We start from the raw sequence: 21560 nt of genomic DNA on the forward strand, positions 1-21560 counted from the left end.
TTTGTCCGGCCTGAGACAAATACACATATTTAGAAGTCTACATTATATAAACATTGAGACAAAGTGCAATTTTCTTGTGGTTTAAGAGAGAAAACACTTACTGGGAACAAATTCCCAAGCGATCATCTCAAGATTTACTGATTTCCAGAAATCCTCAATGTCTACTTCCCCTCTAAACTCAGGTGGAGGCTCTTTGAGGTCACTCACTTAAAAAAAAAAAAAACACATGTATATGTATGTATGTATATATATATATATATATATATATATATATATATACAACATATAAATATATATTACATGTCCAAAGTGTCTATAGCCCTGGAAACTGATACGTGGTTCTGGAAAAGACATAATGGGAATGGGTAAATTAAATTCTCTGAATGGCTACTTTATTGGATGGGTACATTAGTTATAAAACACTACATAATAAAGACAAACCTGTAAACTGTGTCTTAGATACAGACAAAGTTCGAGACTCAAAAGCACATGATCATCAAAATTGTGGAGACCATCCTGCCATTCCTGGTACCTATATATCATATTACACTCTAGGCATCTTCTGGTGTAAGTAGAGATGCCTAAAAAGAGTAAAAATAAACGATGATGCAACCTTTTATAAAGCAGAAACAAACAAATGTTTTGCTTAGTTCTGAGCGGTTTCTTTTAATCTGAATAATGAACGTATATATTTGAATATTGAACTTACCATCAATGACACTTTCCATGGTTACAATTTTAGCTTTCGCAGTAATCAGTGCTGGCTCATCAAGTGCAATTTCACCATCGCAGATCATACAAGTTGTCTCCACTGGAAGATACCTTGATGGAAATGTCTTTGATTTGGCCGCTGCTTCTGGGAGATTACCTGGAATTTTCTTTTTGTTATATATATATTCCACAGTGCTTTGAAGGTCAGTTGGGGGAGTGTCGATGTGCTCATCTGAGTGCTGTGGACACAAGGTGTCACTCGATTTAGTAGCTTTCTCTGTTGTGAATAAGCTCTTATTTGTTTGGAATAAGTGCCATTTGGCAATGTTTTTGTGAGGGCAAGACATTCTGGGCTTTGCACATGGGCAGTGCCAAGTACCAGCAGAGGAATTGTATGTGACCATTACTCTTCCAAGGCGATTGTAGTGATGAATAATAGGCTCATGTATGGAGAGGGTGATTTGCTCTTGAGATTTACCTAATGCCACCAACACTGAAAATGGGACATGAGCTGCCTGTGCTGATTTTTGCCTCTTCAAACAAACTGCCGCCTTTGCTTCTCCTATGAATCTGAGCTTCACCATCTCATCAAGGACACTTGATTCCAAGTGCTCCTCAAATGCTGTTCCACAACAATAATCCAGTGAACGAAGATGTTCACAGAGACTAAACGTGTGTCCACTCCGGTGAGCAAGTAGCTGGTATTGGCGACATTCCTCCAACTCACACCTAACATAATGAGCTTTGCCCCACGTCTTTCTCTGTACATGAACTGGTACAGAGAAACCATGACCACTTCTTTGAACTGCCGACAGTCCATTTGAGGAGTCAATACACACACTAGAAAGATGTGATTTCATTGTAATATCTTTTGAATGGTCAGTATGTTTTCTGTTAATGTGGATTACCAAGTTCTTTTTTATCACAGTGACTGAACAATGTGGGCATTTAATCACATTTTTGCTTTTTGACGACTGTGAACCTGTTGTTGCGGACAGAGGAGCCAGTGCAGGTGTCACTGCAGCCAAAGGAACTAGCCCAGGTGTCGTTGTGGACAAAGGAACCGGGGCAGGTGTCGTTGCAGGAGGTAGTGGAGACAGTGCAGGTGTCACTGCAGATGAGAGAGGAGCCAGTGCAGGTATCGTTGTGGGCAAAGTAACCAGTGCAGGTGTCATTGCAGTCAGGGGAACCAGTGCAGGTGGTGTTACAAATGACAAAGGAACCAGTGCAGGTGTTGTTTTAGAGGGTTGTGAAGCCAAAGAGGATGAAGAAGGTTGGATGGGTACATCTGATGATGAGCATATCTGAAGGTGAGCTTCCATAACATATCTCCTCAGAACAGTTTTGCTGCAATTGGGGCAATGGTAATGAGCCTCAGTTCTGCAGGGCAAATGGCAACGACATAATCTTTTGTCTGTAGATAAAGCACAGTATGAAAATCAAGACCAACAATACCAAAGCATTATTTTTCAGGGTGGTTGGCTTCAGAGCAGGGCATAAACTGCAGTGATACATAGTGCAACATGAGGTGCACTGTGGCACCAGGGGGTTTTCCGAAAATAATAATATTGATTGATGCATCTGTAGGAGCATGATAGAAGAAACCAGTTTTATATATATATATATATATTAGTCACTCAAATGTAATAATCTGAACTGAGAAACAGGGTAGAAGCAGGACAAAATATCAAATGTGGTGTTTTACAATGTTTCACACTACCTGTTTTGCTAATAAAAACACCACATTTAATTATGTCATTCATTTTAGTTATAAAATCAGTAACACCACAATCACTTCCACTAAACTATACAGTTGTTTACGTGTAAGCCATATAATTAACTTCCGACAGCATACATACCATTCTGTTCAGTAGTTTATCTTAGTTTAGCTGTATTTAAGATAGTGACGGAGTGGTTACATGGTTGGCTAGTTAGTAGGCTATTCAGTTAATGCAAATTTTTAAACACAAACAGTGAGCAGCGAATACGTTGACAAACATAATTTTGCATATTATACTGCATAAAACGTATAATAAACACACACGGATACATATATGCACTTACAGCAATGATTCTTGAACGACTTCGGAAGTTATTCTCAATCCAACACGTCCCACTATACGCCAATTGCAAATGGCGCAGGTACCGAAGACTGCAGGTGTCGATTGCAAGTGATGTCACTTGCAGAGGAAGCGCAGATGACTGAGAGTGCACGTCTGAGAGTGCAAACTGCAAGGCTGCAGCCAGACCCTCTTGGATCAGTTACAACAGCGCAGCGCAAACATTACTCTCTGCAGAAGTTCGTGTTTTTTTCCTGCACATAACATAATGAAGAGTTATTACATTTCTTTTGCTTATTATCTTTCATATTACTACATGTAAACAGTAGTGTTAGCTACTTTGAAGCATGTATAGCCTATATTTAATAGTCACATGCACAGCAGAAACTTCCATTATCCTCTTAGAATTAGTTTCGTTCATCAAGGCATATTTTAAGTACATTTAGAATCCATTGCTAATACGAGATTTGAAAAGGGAGGGAAAAAAGTTTGGCAAAAGGCGGGATCAAACCCGGGTCGATCGTGTCAAAAAGCCAAGAGCACACGCTTATCTATCTGCACCACTGGAGCTGATGATTTAGAGTCACTTTTAACTAAATGTAAATAGACGCCCCGTATTTTTTATTCCATAGTAAAGGCAATTCATACAATACATTTAAACTGAGCTACTTTAATACCATCTCCGAACTTTCTACCACGACTCTGCTGTTCTTCGGCTGGTTTTTCCTGTATAAGTTGATTGACAGATGTCTCGTCCAGTCAGCGGTGAGTAATCCCAAACCAATGGCGCTGTCTCAAACTATACCTACCTCTTCCGGTTTGTCGTTGTGTTTTCTGACTTGTTAATTTGTTTTCGGATTTGTCATTGTGTTTTCTGACTTGTTATAATGTTTTCTGAATTGTTGTTGTGTTTTCTGACTTGTTATTTTGTTTTTTAGACTTGCATTTGCGTTTGTAATTTGTTATTTTGTTTTCAGAATTGTGATTTGTTTTGCACTTCTCGGCCACCGTAAATATCAGAGTATACCCACTACAAAAAATTAGACTACACCACTGCCTGTGAGCCATTAGGGGTGCTGTGGAAGATTATTTGTCTGGATGTGCAAGAGAGGGGAAAGAGAAGAGTTTTAAAAAGTTCCTCATGCTCGCTAAACACTCTATTTAAACATTTCTTTTTTAAAATTGTGAGTCCTACTTTTAATCATCAAGTTGCTACAGTAGCTTCACAAGTGCTATTGCAGTGCATGCTGGGAACTGTAGTGATACAGTACAAACATTGTTTTATAAAGCCTAAAGCAAGGGTTACACATTCAAATTTCACTCAAAAATTTAATTTGAAAGGAAGCATGGAACGCAAAATAACGTTTTATTTCCAAGGTGAACAACTGAGACAAACAACTTGCAAAAGATGCAATGTGATGAGATTTAAATACTTAAATACATTTTGTTGCATGTGTTCTATTTGGCATAAGATTTTTAAAAATAGTAGGCACTATTTTTTTTTTTTTTACTGAATTATATTTAACAAGCAGTAAACTATAAGTAAACATCCAGCAATAGATTCTCTATAAGCTGAACCCACAAACAACAAAAGATCCACAATACAATACAGTTTAATCCTTCCAGCCCTTCTAAAGCTTTGGTCTAAATTCTAATGCCAGGAGAGGGGTTGGTTAACAACACGTCTGAAGTCTTCTTTCACCATGAAGTCACAATAGAAGCACTGGGGCAAGTGAGCATGGTGTGTGTTTTCATGTCAAGCAAAAGACAGAACTGAAGAGCAGGGAAGGGGGACACACTGGCCCTTAATATATGCAGCACTATTGTGTTGAGTCAATGCAGCATGCTAAAATGGGGCAAGTGAGGGAGAAAAACGGTAAAGAGAAAGAAGACAAGGAGGGAAGCACATGCAATAGTGGGGTCATGAGGATATGTGTCTCGCGGACATCCATCTTAGCAGGCTGCAGGCAAGTTTCTGTCTCTTACTTAACTTAGAAGCGTTTCCAAAAATATTCACAAAATCAAGAGTCTTAAAACTTGGTATTGAGCTACTGTTATTCAAAAGACTGCACGTAATGTGGTGAGGAGACAAATTGCTGGCTGCATCTTTGTCTGAGGGTGAAAACCACACCATGTACAATTCTGAATGCTGATTGGTGTTTGGGTCTGTCAAACGATAAAACATACAAAAATACAAGCTGAAAACAGAGACTGAGACCACAAAAGGAAAGAAGCCAGTAGAGGTAAGATAAATACCTGTTTTTTATACCTCATTTGTTCTTACATATATTGTGTATTTGGTATAAGCACTCTGTACAAAAAAAAAAAAAAATGTAAGACTTTCTGAAATTATGACAATTACATGTGACGTGACAATTAAGAACATTTCCTATTTACCTTCTTAATTTCTTCATCTAATTACTGTAATATTTTGAGATTTCATTTGTTTGTTTATTTGTTTGTAATTGTATTCCCATTACTGTAGTACTTTTTTTTTCTCTTACAGTAAAAATTACCAGAATAATTTTATTTAAATATGCATAAATTGAGACAAAAGATGTAAAAATACTTTACAATTTGCATTATGGTAATTGGGGGAGGGTGCTTAATTGTCATTAAAACAGTGCCACTATGCAAAATATCCTACAAATAATCTTAATTTACTTAACTTTTACTATTTAAAAAAATATAATTTCTTATTACTTTGAGTTTGGGGTGAAATATAAGCTGGAAACGTTCTTTACAGATTTCATAAGATTCAGCTCTTTATTTGTAAGTCAGTTTGAAGATCATCTCAGTTACATACGTAACCCTCATTCCCTGATGGAGAGAACAGAGACGTTATGTCGTGACAACACTGAGGGTCTTACTTGGGAGCCCCAATCATCTCTGAGTTTAAGAGAAAAGGCCAATGAGAATTGGTGAGTGGATTTTGCATGCCAAGCCACTCATCCGTACATACAGGTATATAAGATGGCGGCGTGCATCCACTCATTCAGGTTTATGCTGAGGAGCTGAGACTGTGTCCCAGCACTCAGCGAGTGGTTCAGGGTTGTGGCAAGGGAACATAACGTCTCCGTTCCATCCATCAGGGAACGAGGGTTACGTACATAACTGAGACGTTCCCTATCTGTCGGTAACTACGAGTTATGTCGTGACTACTTTAGGGGTCCCTATGGAAAGCACCACAACCACTGAACGTCGTTACAACTTGTGGCATTGCAAATGCTGACAAGCCATCGCATGTCAAGGCAAATGTAAATGCAAAAGTCGTAACCTTCCCAGTCGCCCAGAGTAAATTCACTGACCTTGGTGCCGAGAGGAGTCAATGGTGAGTACATCGCTGCTAGAGAAGGCTATGCTGCTGTTCCGTCCACAGAAATTCTTTAAGAGAAGGAATTTCAACTTCTGGAAAAAGACTTGAATGGCACTGCAAGCATGACACCAAACCAGTTCTCTTCGCCACTTACCTATTACCCACCACACGGGAAGAGGCCAGCTCTACGCAAAGGTTGTAGAACCACGCAAAAGTGTTAGGTGTCCCTCAGCCTGCAGCTCTGCATATTTCTGCTAGAGTGGCGCCATGCACCAAAGCCCAGGAGGAGGCTACACTCCGGTTGGAATGAGTCCTCACCCCCAGAGGGCATGGCTACCTTGGGATTGGTATGCCAAGGCGATGACATCCACTATCCAGTGAGCCAACCTCTGCTTGGAGACAGCCTTCCCCTTCTGCTGGCCACTATAACAGACAAAGAGCTGCTCAGAGCTTCTGACGCTCCTGGTGCGGTCCACATAATTGTGCAAGGCGCATACGGGACACAGCAATATCAAGGCTGGATCTGCCTTCTCCGGGGGCAGTGCTTGCAGGCACACCAATTGGTCCCAGAAGGGAGTATTGGAAACCTTGGCCAAGTATCCAGGCCAGGGACTCAGGACAACATGAGAGTAGGCTGGCTCGAACACTAGGAACTCTCCACTTCAGGGGCTCAAAGGGATCCCTCTCACCAGGACAACAGAGTCCCGCCAGGACAACAGAGAGATGCCAGAAGGGCATGAGGGGTGGCCTAGGAGGGATTAACCGCCAGGCACCCCTCAGGAAACTGATGATCAGGTCATGCTTTTCCAGTGACCGGCCGTTCACTGCCTAGTGATGTGCTGCAATAGCAGTGACATACATATTCAAGGTGGAGGGTGACATCCTACCCTCCAACCTTCCTTGCAGGAAAGAAAGCACGACTCTGATCGGGCACCTTCAGAGGGTCTTCTCGTCGAGAAGAACACCAGTCAGCGAACAAACTCCAACTTCAAGGCATAAACTCGCATGGTAGCAGGAGCTCTGGCTTGAGTGATAGTGTCTACCACCGGCGGTGGCAGATCACTTAAGTCTGCTATGTCCCTTCCAGGAACCACACGTGGAGTTTCCAGAGGTCTGGACGTGGGTGCCATATGGTGCCCTGCTCCTGATAAAAAAGGTCCTTTCTCAGGGGGATCTGCAAGGGAGGGGCTGTTGCGAGGAGCATGAGTTCCGAAAACCAGGTCTGGGTGGGCCAGTAAGGCACAACCAACAGGACCTGTTCCTCGTCCTCCCTGACCTTGCACAGTATCTGTGCGAGAAGGCTCACTGGGGGAAACGCATACTTGCGTAGGATGCACTAACACAAACTTGTCTAAACAAACAAACATACAATCACTCATACATGGGGGAAGTGCAAATGAGACTGAATGAATGAATGAAACCAATAGAGGAACAGGGAATGAAGCTATGAAAAGGAGTCAGTTAACCACCTGAGTGAAACCATCACCGCCATTTACAGCAGGGTCTACAGCTTATACTAAACCTCTGTTTCACGAAAAGGAGTCAGTTAACCACCTGAGTGAAACCATCACCGCCATTTACAGCAGGGTCTACAGCTTATACTAAACCTCTGTTTCACGAAAAGGAGTCAGTTAACCACCTGAGTGAAACCATCACCGCCATTTTACAGAGGGGTCTACAGCTTATACTAAACCTCTGTTTCATTTAGATAACTGTACAATACTTGCATTGCCTTGGCCGTTGAACGAGTGTCCAGATGCAGTCTCAGATAAAAGTATTGATGGTTTGAAGGATTGGTGGTGTTGGAATTGCGATCACGTTCTTCCGGGTTTGAAGGGTGATGATGTTCAAAAGATGTTATTCTGAATCTGTGGTGGTCGGGAGAGTTTTCTCCCAGAGGGAAAGTGAAGACATTTCTGTAGGCGAGGCCTGCCAAGCGTGGCTGTGCCAGCCCCAGGGCCAGGAGCGGAAGACGGGAAGGTGATGAGAGCAGAGACAGAGACAAAAAGCTAGAGTGAGGTGGGTCACTGATGTGAGGCCTTTCAAGTTCTGTGCAGGTCTCACCTCTGGGGAGTCAAAGAGCCAATGGTGACTTGCACTTTTCTTCGAGCATGGTATTTTGCATATGCAATGGGATTGGGTGCTGATGCAAAAACTATTGAAGATTCTTAGAACACTAACATGTTGCATGGGTATCAACATATAATATACTGTGATGAGTGGGGTGGGGCCGAGAGCTATGGGAACGGAGCGAGGCCGGTGGAGTTAATGATAATGAGCGACACCTGCGCCATTCACTGGTCTTGGGTCCCACGGAGGAGCTCCAGATGGATAAAAAGAGGAGTGATGACAGTGAAGGACGAGAGAGGACCAGGCCTGGATTATTTATGTTGTTGTTTTATTATGTTTTATGCGGCAGTCGTCCGGGAGGGGCTGCCACTTTTACTTTCATTTTGCGTTTGTTTATTTGATTATTAAAGTTTTGTTTAAATGTTTGCCTGTTCCCGCCTCCTCCTCCCCCGATCTATGAACTTTGTTACATTGGTGCCGAAACCTGGGAGGAAGGAGGGACATGCTGTCACAGAGCCCTCACTGCTAAAGGGGGGTTGCGGTGCTGAGGAGATTGGGCACGAAGGAGTGGAGACCGCTAGTGGCTGCCTGAGGAGGTGGTGCTAGAGCGTTGGAAGACGAAGTGGGACAGAGACCTCGCTGCCTTGCTCCTGGGTCGAGGAGGGCTGGCTGCCGTCCGAGAGGGAGTGGAAGAGTCGGCACCGTTTGCCGGGAGGCCGGAGCCTGCTACCGTCCGCCATGTTTAGGGAGGAGCAGGGAAAGGGGGACTCGCTGCCAGCTACCCTCAATAAGAGGAGCCATCGCCGTCCGCAAGGAGGTGGAGGAGCATTGAGCAGTCCACCATAGGATGTCCAGTGCCATCGCATGGCACCACGAGTGAGAGCATCTCAGCTGGTTGAGGACCAAGCGGCAGTGTGTCCGGGAATCTGGCAGATAATTTTTTTTTTTTTCCTCTCTCCCCTCTCTCGTCTCGGTCTCTCCTCATCCTTCCATCTCCTTTTCTCTCGCCTTGTCTGTCCTTAACCCCAGGTACACCATGGCTGCCGTGATTGGCTCCCCCCGGAGGGGGGTGGGGGAGCTCTGCCCGCATTCCTTTGAGCAATAAAACCAGTGTTATCAGATGATTTGTCTTTGGTTGCCATGGAACCAGAGGCCTGTTCCCCTTTTTGAGGTGTTAGTTGCATTTCAGGGGAAGGGTCTATAAACCCTCATAGTTGGCTGGGTGAGGGGTGTTAGGGATTATTTGTTGAATATAACAAATAATTGTGTGTCTGATTGGTCAAAACGTTAAACTAAGAAAGGTAATCTGAGTTATGGCTCATTCTGATGATTTAGTAAGCTACTTATAAGAAAAGCAACATGTATTGTCTTGTTATTTAAAGGAAAGTGCAGTCATGGTGGAATTCTGGACAGTAGTCGTCACCAAGGAGCAGAGGGAGGAATCAACAAGGACAGCACATCTCCGCTGTTCTCCCCTCATCACTACCTCCATAAAGAAGCTGCCCATCTGGCAACCACAGCAACCCTCAGAGTGCTCCATGACCTCCGCAATGAGGTGGGGCTCAAAAGCTTCCTCAGGTCAGAGGTCAATTTAATTTAACATAAATACTGTTTACCGTGATCTATGAGGAAAGAGTGGAATTCCTGTTTTACTTTAGACACCATATGTGACAGCTTTTGTTAATATTGAGTGCATGAGAAAAGGTTGGCATGTCTGTACAGTTTTTACCTTCCTGTTTCCAGTTTTATTGAAATAGAAAGTTTGGGTGGGCTTATTCATTATTTGCTAATTCAGTAATTGAAACAGATTTATCCAATGATGAAAAACGCATAAGTGATGAAGTCTGTGGAAACCTGTAGGCTCTTCAGTGTCCAGCAGCCCCCAGCATTGGTCTTCGTCATGGACACCACTGGCAGCATGTTTGAGGAGATCACAGCTGCCCGACTCCGAGCCCTCTCCATAATACAGGCCCGTGAAAAGAGCCAACGCACTAGTCTGCCTGGCACCTTCATTCTGGTGCCTTTTCATGACCCTGGTTAGAATTACATCTTATGCCTATTACACTGAACAAAACATTTTGTTGCAAAATGTAAAAATCCTGTTTTCATCTCGAAGATTTTCTTTGAAGCAAAATTAGATGAATACAGATATTTATTTAGTTATACGTTAAGCACACTGATGATATCTCAGGTTTTGGGCCGGTGATGGAGACGGATGACCCTCATCAGTTCATGCAATACATGGAGGATCTGACGGCTCTTGGAGGTGGGGATGAACCAGAGATGTGTCTCTCTGCCCTTCAGGTAACCATAACACCTGAAGACATATAACATTCTCATTAAACTTTGAACACAATTAAACAAAATTATAGCCTTACTATTGATCAAATCAACAGGGAAATCCCCATATTTGTGGACCACTAATAAAAAATCTTAGGGGTGAGATTTTACCAAAGGATGCGGTCATCGTTGTACTGAGCATTGTTAAATGGGATGGTCTAGCTAGCCTATGGAGGATTGTTCTTGTAGCCTAGCAGCTGTGACAGCTGCAGTTGACAAGCAGCAGTAACGTTTGTACTGGACTTTTTTAAAGTGATAGTTGAATATCAACTGTCTGAAAACAAAATAGGGCTCAAACCTGCCTAAATATCTTTAACTGTCTATAAAATTGCATCCTGATAAGATAAGAAGGATGCAGCCTCTAAACTGAGACACGGCTTATGTCTAGTAAATTGGGCCTGAAGTGGAAAATATAATAAACACTTACCAGCACTAACCTTTTCAAATTAAATAATTTCCTCTAAATTCTATGGTCAAATGGCACTATTTCCTGAGATCACGTTTTTAATATGCTTTAGACCTTAGTGCTAGCAATATCAGTGTCATGGGTTTAAATCCCATGGAGCACATATGGTTGAGATAAATAAATTCAACAAATGACAATGATGTACATTCTAAGTGTGTCTCTATCTGTGTGTCTTATTTGTTTGAATGTGTCTGTGGGTCAGTTGGCTCTGACCCATAGCCCTCCGCTGTCAGAGATATTCGTATTCACAGACGCCTCTCCTAAAGACCGTCATCTGCAGAGTGCAGTCCAGGCACTCATACTGGAGAAGCAAACAAAGGTAAACCACAAACACACACTACTGAAGCATTCAATGATGAAAAGTATTTATAGAAATAGTTTGATCTAATTAAACATGGACTGTAAATATGTATTTAGGCTTATTCTGTATTGTTATGCTTATTAGGGTATCGTGTTGGTAGCTTAGCAGCATGCTAACATCAAACTGTATTGACTCTCCTGGGAAGAGAGCTATATATGTGATGCATATTCTAGATCAGTCATTTATTATGTTCCATTTCAGCTATGATGCTGCCTCAGAAAGCAGTTGCTTTCGGTAACACTTTATAATAACTTTTATTTATAAATAATTAACAAACATTATATAATGCTTAACAGATCATTAGTTAATATATATTCACATAGCAGAAATATGAGATAATGTTCTTGTTAATGTTTACTAATGAACTTACTAAACATTACCTAATGATTAACATATGATAATTTAATATAAATTGAAATGCTTACAAAAGTCAGTAAACTTTCAGTTCACATGATCTTCATTTGTTGGTCTTTGTTTGTTGTGTAGACCTCTATTTATACATCTTAACAAATAATCTATTAATTATTTGCTCATGTTTTTGCAGTACCCAATCTAAAGTGGAAACTATTCAACATTTGCAAATGTTTTACTAATCATTAATACCTTTATGAACATCTCAATGGCAAAAAGTGTCCCGAAAGACCTGAATTTACCCTATTCACACATCTTTACTAATCATTTATTAATCATTTGTTCATGTTTTTTGCAGTAGCCAATCTAAAGTTGAAACTATTCATCTTTTGTAAATGTTTATAAATGATTACTAATCATTTAGTATCTTTATGGGCATTGGACTTTTAGCTAATATAACAAGGTTTGTGTAAAGGGTGGCTGGTTAAGTTTAGCTAAATGCTTGCTAAAGACATAACAGATTGTCATTTTGGTGCAAAAAAAACTTTTTATCGCCTCAACACTCACATTAGTATACTACTCTTCAGTATATCATTAAACAGGATATTCCTTGACTCATAAATAAACAGGGGAAAACAAATAATTTTAAAAAGAAAATACTTGTTCATTTATCAACACAATATAATATAAACAGACTGAACCATGTTCCCTTATAATAATCAAACTGACCTCTGTACACTGTTGACCCTTTAACCAACCCTTAAACCTACCCATACCACCAAACCTGTCCCTAACCTTACCCGTATCACTCCTCAATAGCAGCAAAAGTGTTGTGCATTAACACAAGCTTTTAATCATTTTATAACATCTATTAAAATCATTTATAGATTTTCAATAAGTGCTTGATCAAATGGAATTGAAAGTTTAATGACATTTGTAAGTACTTTAACTTAAATGAAATAATGATTTGTGTGAACATTATCTGTTTAATAAGTGTATTAGCAAACATTAACAAGCACATTATCTCATGTTTCTAACTCTTTGAATATATATTAACGAATGATCCATTAAGCATTATATAATGTTTGTCAATGATTTATTAATGAAAGTTATTATAAAGTGTTGCCCAGTTGCCTACAGTATGTTGGGAAGGCAACTTAAGGTTTTGGAACAGAGCCACTGTTTTCATTCATCTAATCTCGGTACATGCTAGGTGAACTTTTTGCTTACCGAAGATCTAAGACTCACAGTAAGAGGAAGAGGAATGAGAAAGAGGAAAAGAAGAGAATCTTTATCTCCTGGTAGATTCTCTCTGTATTCCTCTCTTTCTTCTTTGTCTGGAGGAATGACTATCTTCACTACAAAAAAAGACATCCGCAATGTGTCAGCCATTGTGGAAGACACCACCACCTACAGCAAGGTACAGTCAACTGGAAACAAAAGAGGACCAAAAGACCATAGTGTCTGCCTGTTTTAAGAATGAAATTGTCTTGTCAGAACTGTGGATACAGGATTCTGCATGACCATGTTTCTTTCTCTGAATAGGTGACTCTGCTTCACACAGAGAGTGAATCAGATTCATCAAACTCCTTCAGAGTGGACAAAGCTGTGACGAAAGTGATGCTGCACATCACTGGTCAGCTCAGATATTGTGAGCTTGTCAGTCCCTCAGGTACCCATACTTACGCAGAGAACTTTTGCTAGAAGCATACAATCAATCCATCCATCCATCCATCCTCCTACCTAAGCACAACACAGTCGGCTTTCGTTGCCACTAGTTCTTTGATGTCAGCTTGGTGTGTCACAGCCTTTAATAACCATTCAAAAAAGGCCCAAATTGTCATGTACTTTGGTTGTGGAATGATCTTCTTGACTTTGAGCAGCTTAGTCCTTCTCTTACTTCATAAAAACACCTAAAGACAGAAATATCCCTTGAGCGCTTGACTCACAACTATTAATGCAGTTTATTCTCTCTTTGCTTCACTCTGTATCACCTATATCTCTGTAGTATCTCATGCCTTTTTGAGCAATTGTGGGAAGTTCACATTCTGGCACTTCACATGTTACAACATCCCATAGGGTGAATCACTTACTGTACATTGTAGAATTCCCCATTTGTAAGATTCTATGGATAATTTATCTTACTTATCTTTATCTCTCAGGTGTTCGACAATCTCTTCCTGGTACTGATGGTTCTCTGGCAATGCTAGACTCGTCTAAAGGTCTATATAGAATAAGCCTGCTGCCTCCGCTAGAGATAGGTGTATGGCAGGTTACAATCAAAGCCATTGGACCAATGGCATTCAATGTCCTAGGTAAAGATGCTTGTAAAAGCACCCAGTCTTAACTTAATACAATTAAGTTAGTTATAAAACTATGTAATAAAAAATGTCATGTGTATCTAGGTGATAGCAGCTTGGACTTCCTGTACTATTTTGCAAGAGAAGCCAATGAGACACATCCAGGACTGAGGAAAATGGAAGGCAGCCCTATAGCAGGTCTTTCTCATTATTCTGTGAGCCATTTGTGTAATGCTGAATTAATTTTGTATATATTTTCACTGTTGTTGGGATCTATACATGTCAAGTGATTATGTGAGTTCTTACCACCACATTTCTTAATAGGAGTCCCAGTGTTTTTAGTGGTTGCGGAGGAATGACTATCTTCACTACAAAAAAAGACATCCGCAATGTGTCAGCCATTGTGGAAGACACCACCACCTACAGCAAGGTACAGTCAACTGGAAACAAAAGAGGACCAAAAGACCATAGTGTCTGCCTGTTTTAAGAATGAAATTGTCTTGTCAGAACTGTGGATACAGGATTCTGCATGACCATGTTTCTTTCTCTGAATAGGTGACTCTGCTTCACACAGAGAGTGAATCAGATTCATCAAACTCCTTCAGAGTGGACAAAGCTGTGACGAAAGTGATGCTGCACATCACTGGTCAGCTCAGATATTGTGAGCTTGTCAGTCCCTCAGGTACCCATACTTACGCAGAGAACTTTTGCTAGAAGCATACAATCAATCCATCCATCCATCCATCCTCCTACCTAAGCACAACACAGTCGGCTTTCGTTGCCACTAGTTCTTTGATGTCAGCTTGGTGTGTCACAGCCTTTAATAACCATTCAAAAAAGGCCCAAATTGTCATGTACTTTGGTTGTGGAATGATCTTCTTGACTTTGAGCAGCTTAGTCCTTCTCTTACTTCATAAAAACACCTAAAGACAGAAATATCCCTTGAGCGCTTGACTCACAACTATTAATGCAGTTTATTCTCTCTTTGCTTCACTCTGTATCACCTATATCTCTGTAGTATCTCATGCCTTTTTGAGCAATTGTGGGAAGTTCACATTCTGGCACTTCACATGTTACAACATCCCATAGGGTGAATCACTTACTGTACATTGTAGAATTCCCCATTTGTAAGATTCTATGGATAATTTATCTTACTTATCTTTATCTCTCAGGTGTTCGACAATCTCTTCCTGGTACTGATGGTTCTCTGGCAATGCTAGACTCGTCTAAAGGTCTATATAGAATAAGCCTGCTGCCTCCGCTAGAGATAGGTGTATGGCAGGTTACAATCAAAGCCATTGGACCAATGGCATTCAATGTCCTAGGTAAAGATGCTTGTAAAAGCACCCAGTCTTAACTTAATACAATTAAGTTAGTTATAAAACTATGTAATAAAAAATGTCATGTGTATCTAGGTGATAGCAGCTTGGACTTCCTGTACTATTTTGCAAGAGAAGCCAATGAGACACATCCAGGACTGAGGAAAATGGAAGGCAGCCCTATAGCAGGTCTTTCTCATTATTCTGTGAGCCATTTGTGTAATGCTGAATTAATTTTGTATATATTTTCACTGTTGTTGGGATCTATACATGTCAAGTGATTATGTGAGTTCTTACCACCACATTTCTTAATAGGAGTCCCAGTGTTTTTAGTGGTTGCAGTGACAGGCATGTCACCCAATGAGGAGGCCTCATTCAGTCACGCGACCCTGTTGGGGCCTCATGGGGAGAGCCTGCAGAAGGTGTTGCTGAACTCCTCATCTTCTCATTGGTCTGGAGAGGAGCTAGTGGGCTACATGGACTCAGTTCCCGTGATACCATTCAACATGCGTCTCTCAGGAAAGGATAGAAGGGGAAACTTGCTCGAAAGAGTTTCCACTGAGATGATTCAACCGACACATGTACAGATACAGGTATGAAGGGAATAAGTTCAAGAATAATTTGCTGGCAAATTGTAAAACAGCAAAATGAAAAGTGCCCCTCATCCCTAGGTGCATTCAGCTCCACAACTTCTCCCAAGTCACTGCTCAACTGTGCTGTTTGAGATATTTAATCATGGCCCCAGCCATCACTTCAGTCTTTCAGCAAAAGATGACCATGGGTATCTCTCCCACCCAGACCAACAAAGGTGAGAACGATGAAATGAAAGAGCCAGCTAAATGACACAAATACACCAGCCTTTACTAATATATAAAACAAGTCTACCTTGAATGTGTATCAGTAGTTTGGTTAAAGATGGATATGATATAATTTTATATTCCAGTCAGAGGGGTTTGATATATCCATGTTATTATTCCATTTTTAGGCTGTTTATCGGTGCAAGGGGCTCTATGAAGAGAGAGGTTGAGCTGAGGACCCCTCATACTGCCCAGGCAGGGACAGCCATCACCCTGACTCTGACTGTTCAGGCAGAAGGCTTACCAGACTCAAATTATGCTGTGGTACATCTGACAGTGATACCCGAGGTAAGAGCCATCACAACATTATAGAATATATTTCCTTTACAATAAGGTTAAATTTGTTGGTTAATGCAACAGCTAACATCAAGCGTAACGTTAGTTCTGGCAGGTCACGTTAGTCAAGCTTGCATCAGCTGACTCTCAGCTGATCCCCATCTACCTATAGGAATACGACACCTATCTAAGCATTCATATATAAGATCCCTCAGTATTATCAGCAGTTTTCGCATTGCTCAATAGCTAATTACTCCCCTCCATCCCCAGCTCCTCCTCTGTCAGTCAGGATTCAGCCTTCTGATTATCCTTTGAATCAGACTAATTCTAAAATGTGTACATAAAATTATTGAACTTTAACTATATCTGCAATACATTTATGTTGGTTCTGTTCTGTTTACCCTAGGGGGGGTTATCGCTGGTCTCCCTGCTCTCATCCATGCTAGGCTGCATGGATGCGCAGGGAGTTCTTGCCCAGAACAGAACCATACCGCCAATCCAAACTGTATGCTAATTATCAATCATCTTTGACGATAGTGGTCCTGACAGAAATTAAATAATGAAGAAAAAAAATATATATATTTTTTTTTTTTTCGCATTTATTATTCTTGGTTAATATTTTACATATACTGTACATACTGTATGACATGTTGTATATATTAAAATTAGTTGAGTAAACATATGAATTAACGATGACCTATAATATTGTAGCACAGTGGATGGCACTGTTGCCTCACGGCAAGAAGGTCCCCAGTTCGAGACCTGTTTCTCCCTGTTTCTGTGTGGGTTTCTTCAGGTGCTCTGGATTCCCCCACAATCCAAAAAAAATATGCAGGAGACTTACTTGGTGTGAGTCTGTGTATGAGTGTATCCTGTGATGGATTGGTCATCTGTCCAGTGTGTTTCTTCCACCTGCACCTGAAACGCTGAGTGAAAATGAATGGATGTTTTTTTTTTTTAATGGAACACGCTGAAGATTACTGTAAAGTGTTAATTACCCCATTCCACTAGAATGGTTTGCGTTCTGGAGCCAGAGCCTGTTCTCAGTTGCAAGCCGGCTGTGTGTTTCTACAGCCTTGAGGAACCAACAGTCACGTAATGTTGCTATGTGTTGTTTACTTGACTATAACCAGACTAAAAACAAACATTGTGCATCCCGGTGTTTGTACAGGCAGTTCTGCACTTTAGTGCTGCTGTTCACAGTACAAGGAGTAATTCTAGCATACCGGCAGCTCGCATAAACTGCCAGCACTCTCATCCGTCCTTTTTGGAGATAAACTGAAACTGTTTATTTACCCGCTCTCTTTCACAAGCAGTCTCTCTCTCTTGCACAGTTCTATATATTTATATATTTTATATATTTTTATATATTATATATTTATAGAGCAATATATTTAGTTACTACATTGTTCAGTGGGAGTGCCATAGACATTGACAACATTTCTCTGTCCCCCGCTCTCCTCCTGTATATATATATATATATATATATATATACATATATACAGGTGCATCTCAATAAATTAGAACGTCATGGAAAAGTTCATTTCAGGACGCCTCTGACGTTGTCTGTGGTTCAGAAGTGGCTTAACAAGAGTAATACGACAAGCCAAATTCCTTGACACGTCTGTGTGTGGTGGCTCTTGATGCCTTGACCCCAGCCTCAGTCCATTCCTTGTGAAGTTCACTCAAATTCTTGAATCGATTTTGCTTGACAATACTCATAAGGCTGCGGTTCTCTCAGTTGGTTGTGCATCTTTTTCTTCCAAACTCTTTCCTTCCACTCAACTTTCTGTTAACATGCTTGGATACAGCACTCTGTGAACAGCCAGCTTCTTTGGCAATGAATGTTTGTGGCTTACCCTCCTTGTGAAGGGTGTCAATGATTGTCTTCTGGACAACTGTCAGATCAGCAGTCTTCCCCATGATTGTGTAGCCTAGTGAACCAAACTGAGAGACCATTTTGAAGGTTCAGGAAACCGTTGCAGGTGTTTTGAGTTGATTAGCTGATTGGCATGTCACCATATTCTAATTTGTTGAGATAGTGAATTGGTGGGTTTTTGTTAAATGTGAGCCAAAATCATCACAATTAAAAGAACCAAAGACTTAAACTATTTCAGTCTGTGTGCATTGAATTTATTTAATACACGAGTTTCACAATTTGAGTTGAATTACTGAAATAAATTAACTTTTCCACGACATTCTAATTTATTGAGATGCACCTGTATATATATATTTTTTTTTCCTCAACATATCCTTAAAGGGAGCTTGCTTCATCCATTCACTACAAATCACCTTTACACCAGTTGCTCCTTTCAAAAATGGCTTCGAAAAATGAAGTTATGACAAAGGCTTTAGCAGCACTTGTTTGCCAATGTGACTTGACCATTTTGCCATCTAATGCCTTGACATTCATACATTTTTAAGTGTGACTCAATTTCTGAGTTTACTGTCTCATGTGAATAAGACTGTTAATTAAACATTGTAAATGTTTAAATGTGGTCATGTAAAAATTCCAGGAGCCTGACAAAATGCCTCCGGCATGTTCTTCCCTGCATGTGGAGTCCTCCTGCCCCTCTCTGTGCTCTCAGGGCCACTGGAAAGTCTCACTTGTAGCAAAAGACAGAGGTCACTCTGGACTGGCATCCATTCGGCTGGCACAAGGAGAAGGCACTCTCATTCTGTCTGAAGTGACTATGCAGAGAGGTGAAGAACATTTCCCACAGATTCATGAAGAGAACACAGGAGCAGTACATCTTCCATTGCTACAGCCACAAAAGGACACCTCAGAACAGCACTTTGGAACAGAAGCTGAACATGGAGGTCAAAGGCTGGACCAAGTCCAGCTATTGAAGTGGGATCATCCAGTAAATATCAGTGAATGGACTAAGGGGAAACCCGTAATGATGCGTTATTCCTCAGGCTGCTGTGGCCCTCATGCAGAGATAGTGCTGTGGGATGGAGCGGGTAATATGATAAGCTGTCATCTCAAAGCCAGTCAGCAAAGGGCCTTACGAGAAAACAACAGGGCGCACAGTGGGGTATCTACTTCTCGACTACTTCTCATGTTGTGGGGCCACTTAACATGGAGTACTATCTATGACCATAGATGAAATTTGCTTGACTTATTATGCAACTCTGTGTGGACACGAGAGTACATAGCATGCTTAAATACTAGTACACAGAAAACAAGAAATGTTACTCAGGGATGTTATATTCTATAAATGTTTAGGTCTTCACAGGATATTTGTATTATTCTGTCAGAATTTTTGTACAAACAAAAACTTACAAGTAAATCTAATATAATGATTTCAAGTTTTCACAATTAATAAAATGCCAAACTGAGTGTTGTGTGCAATCCACTTTTTATTTTAGCTGCCATAAAACTTCTCTGTTTTTATATGTCTGGCGTATGTCTGTTCTTACCTCTTGGTTTTTAGTAAAACATAATGGTCCAGAGAAAGAAAAGGAAGGTTACAATCCCACTTGACAACACCACAATATTTATGGGTAGGATAATCCCAGGGTACTCTGGAAATCAGGTAAGGCGGCTTAACCGGGTAAGTTTACTCAGAGTAAACTGATAACCTTAACTGGATTATCTGGATTGACCAAACTAATTCCAGACCACGTTTTTGGAACAGGGAGTAACTAAATATTTGGGGTAATCAATCAAGAGTTCAGGGATTATATCAGGGTTCCTCAATCGACCAGTGTAGGCCTATAGACTGAGTGAGTGAATGATTCATGAATGACTACGGTGCAACAAGTCCAAATGACAAGAGTCAAAATGATTCACTGGTAGGAGTTGCTTACTTTTATTGAATCAAACATTAAATCAGTTTAAGCAGTAAGTGAATTAATCACTGAACCACAAATTATTACCTCATTGCATCTTTCCTCATGACTCAAAATGAAATAAGAACTCGTGTTGCATATAAAAACACAGATATACACCAGTGACAATTTTTGTTGTATGCAGGGGTAAGACCAAAGAGCCAGGGTGACTGAAACCAAGGTTTAAGAGTGTCCATAACATCCAACATGCACACCACTATGACAACGACACTCCAAACACTTATATAAGTAGCTTTAAGGGTAGCTCAGAAAACAATGTAGAGTTTCCTCTCTCAAGGTGTAGCTTTGGAAAGCCTAATTCATTCCAGCAAATTTTTTCCTAAACGGTTCTCTCTCATACTGTATGTAGCTTTTGAAATTTTGACGTATTCTAGTGAATTGTTTCATCCAAACGGTCCTGTAAATAAACAGATTACAAAATTATTTGACGATGATTTGATGACTGATTTGAGTCCCTATATGGCATTCCAGCTCTCACCTGATTCAATTCATCAGCTCATTCATAGAGACTCCAAGAACTGAAATGAATGGGTCAGATCAGGGAGATATGCAAAATAAGTACTGTTTGTGTGTCCCTGGGAACAGGCTTGTAGAATACTATACTCAAAATAGCTTGACTGTGGTTTAACTACTTTGAATTGCAAGTAGAATAGAGACATTGAAAGGAGACAAAGACCAAGATCCACCATACTTCACCACAGAAACTAAGGAAAATCTTCACTCGGAGATGTCTGGCTTTGCCACCAATGGTATGTATGTAAGTGTGCATTTGTTTATTTTATTTATGTATTTATTTATTTTTCCTGGCTTATTTAATATTTAATTCAAAACATGGTTATATATATGGATGTTAGGACAATAAAGTGGAACAGTGGATGCTGAATATTTCTGTGGTCTTGTTATTTTTCCCAAATTCAATAAAGAGTGCTAAGCCATGAACTGAACCATCCAGCACTTTTAAAAAGAAATGTACATGTTGTACATGATCACAACAAAACATTTCACAAGAGTTGAATGTTAATATACCTAGGTTTAATTGGAAACACAAGTTTTGCATTGACTGTCTTCCTAAACTGGAGGCTTTAGGTTTTACATCAAACCTTGTTTTTAAAAAGTCACTTTGCATTATTTCACTTAGTCACTTTAATTGAATAATTTTGCCTACCTATTGCATAAAATTATAATATTATCAGACTTCTGTCTTTTCTGTTTCTTAAATAATGTAAACATGGTTGTCAGTTCAGCTGGGGAGGATCAGTCAATGAATAGCTTGACACA

At 40.4% G+C, this 21560-nt stretch overlaps 2 protein-coding genes across 2 annotated transcripts in view; one reads left to right on the top strand and one right to left on the bottom strand.

Annotated features, from left to right (window-relative positions):
* LOC107692746 (HMG domain-containing protein 3-like) overlaps nt 1-1531 on the bottom strand; it is a 4617-nt gene extending 3086 nt beyond the window's left edge. Inside the window, exons 1-3 of the mRNA XM_016491919.1 lie at nt 1441-1531; nt 710-1333; nt 442-581 (exon numbers count right to left, since the gene is read on the bottom strand). Coding sequence (XP_016347405.1) covers nt 442-581; nt 710-1333; nt 1441-1531 — 855 coding nt within the window. The remainder of the gene's footprint in view (nt 1-441; nt 582-709; nt 1334-1440) is intronic.
* A 55-nt stretch (nt 1532-1586) lies between these two features.
* Nucleotides 1587-19912, top strand: LOC107692747 (von Willebrand factor A domain-containing protein 7-like). Its single transcript, XM_016491920.1, has 15 exons — nt 1587-1593; nt 1710-1849; nt 1955-2021; nt 9540-9735; nt 10018-10193; nt 10349-10461; nt 11166-11282; nt 12889-13095; nt 13221-13347; nt 13838-13990; nt 14081-14173; nt 15610-15887; nt 15966-16102; nt 16280-16439; nt 18944-19912. Exons 1-15 carry the CDS (start codon nt 1587-1589, stop codon nt 19535-19537), a joined length of 2565 nt encoding a protein of 854 aa, XP_016347406.1. The 3' UTR covers nt 19538-19912.
* Nucleotides 19913-21560: the final 1648 nt, after the last annotated feature.

Source organism: Sinocyclocheilus anshuiensis, unplaced genomic scaffold, assembly GCF_001515605.1.
Source record: "Sinocyclocheilus anshuiensis isolate Anshui unplaced genomic scaffold, SAMN03320099.WGS_v1.1 scaffold1131, whole genome shotgun sequence".
NCBI classification, from domain to species: Eukaryota; Metazoa; Chordata; class Actinopteri; order Cypriniformes; family Cyprinidae; genus Sinocyclocheilus; species Sinocyclocheilus anshuiensis.

Coding starts and splice junctions, on each gene's coding strand:
- LOC107692747 (XM_016491920.1), top strand. Junction 10,194..10,348: donor GGTGCCTTTTCATGACCCTG/GTTAGAATTACA, acceptor ATGATATCTCAG/GTTTTGGGCCGGTGATGGAG. Junction 15,888..15,965: donor CGACACATGTACAGATACAG/GTATGAAGGGAA, acceptor CCTCATCCCTAG/GTGCATTCAGCTCCACAACT.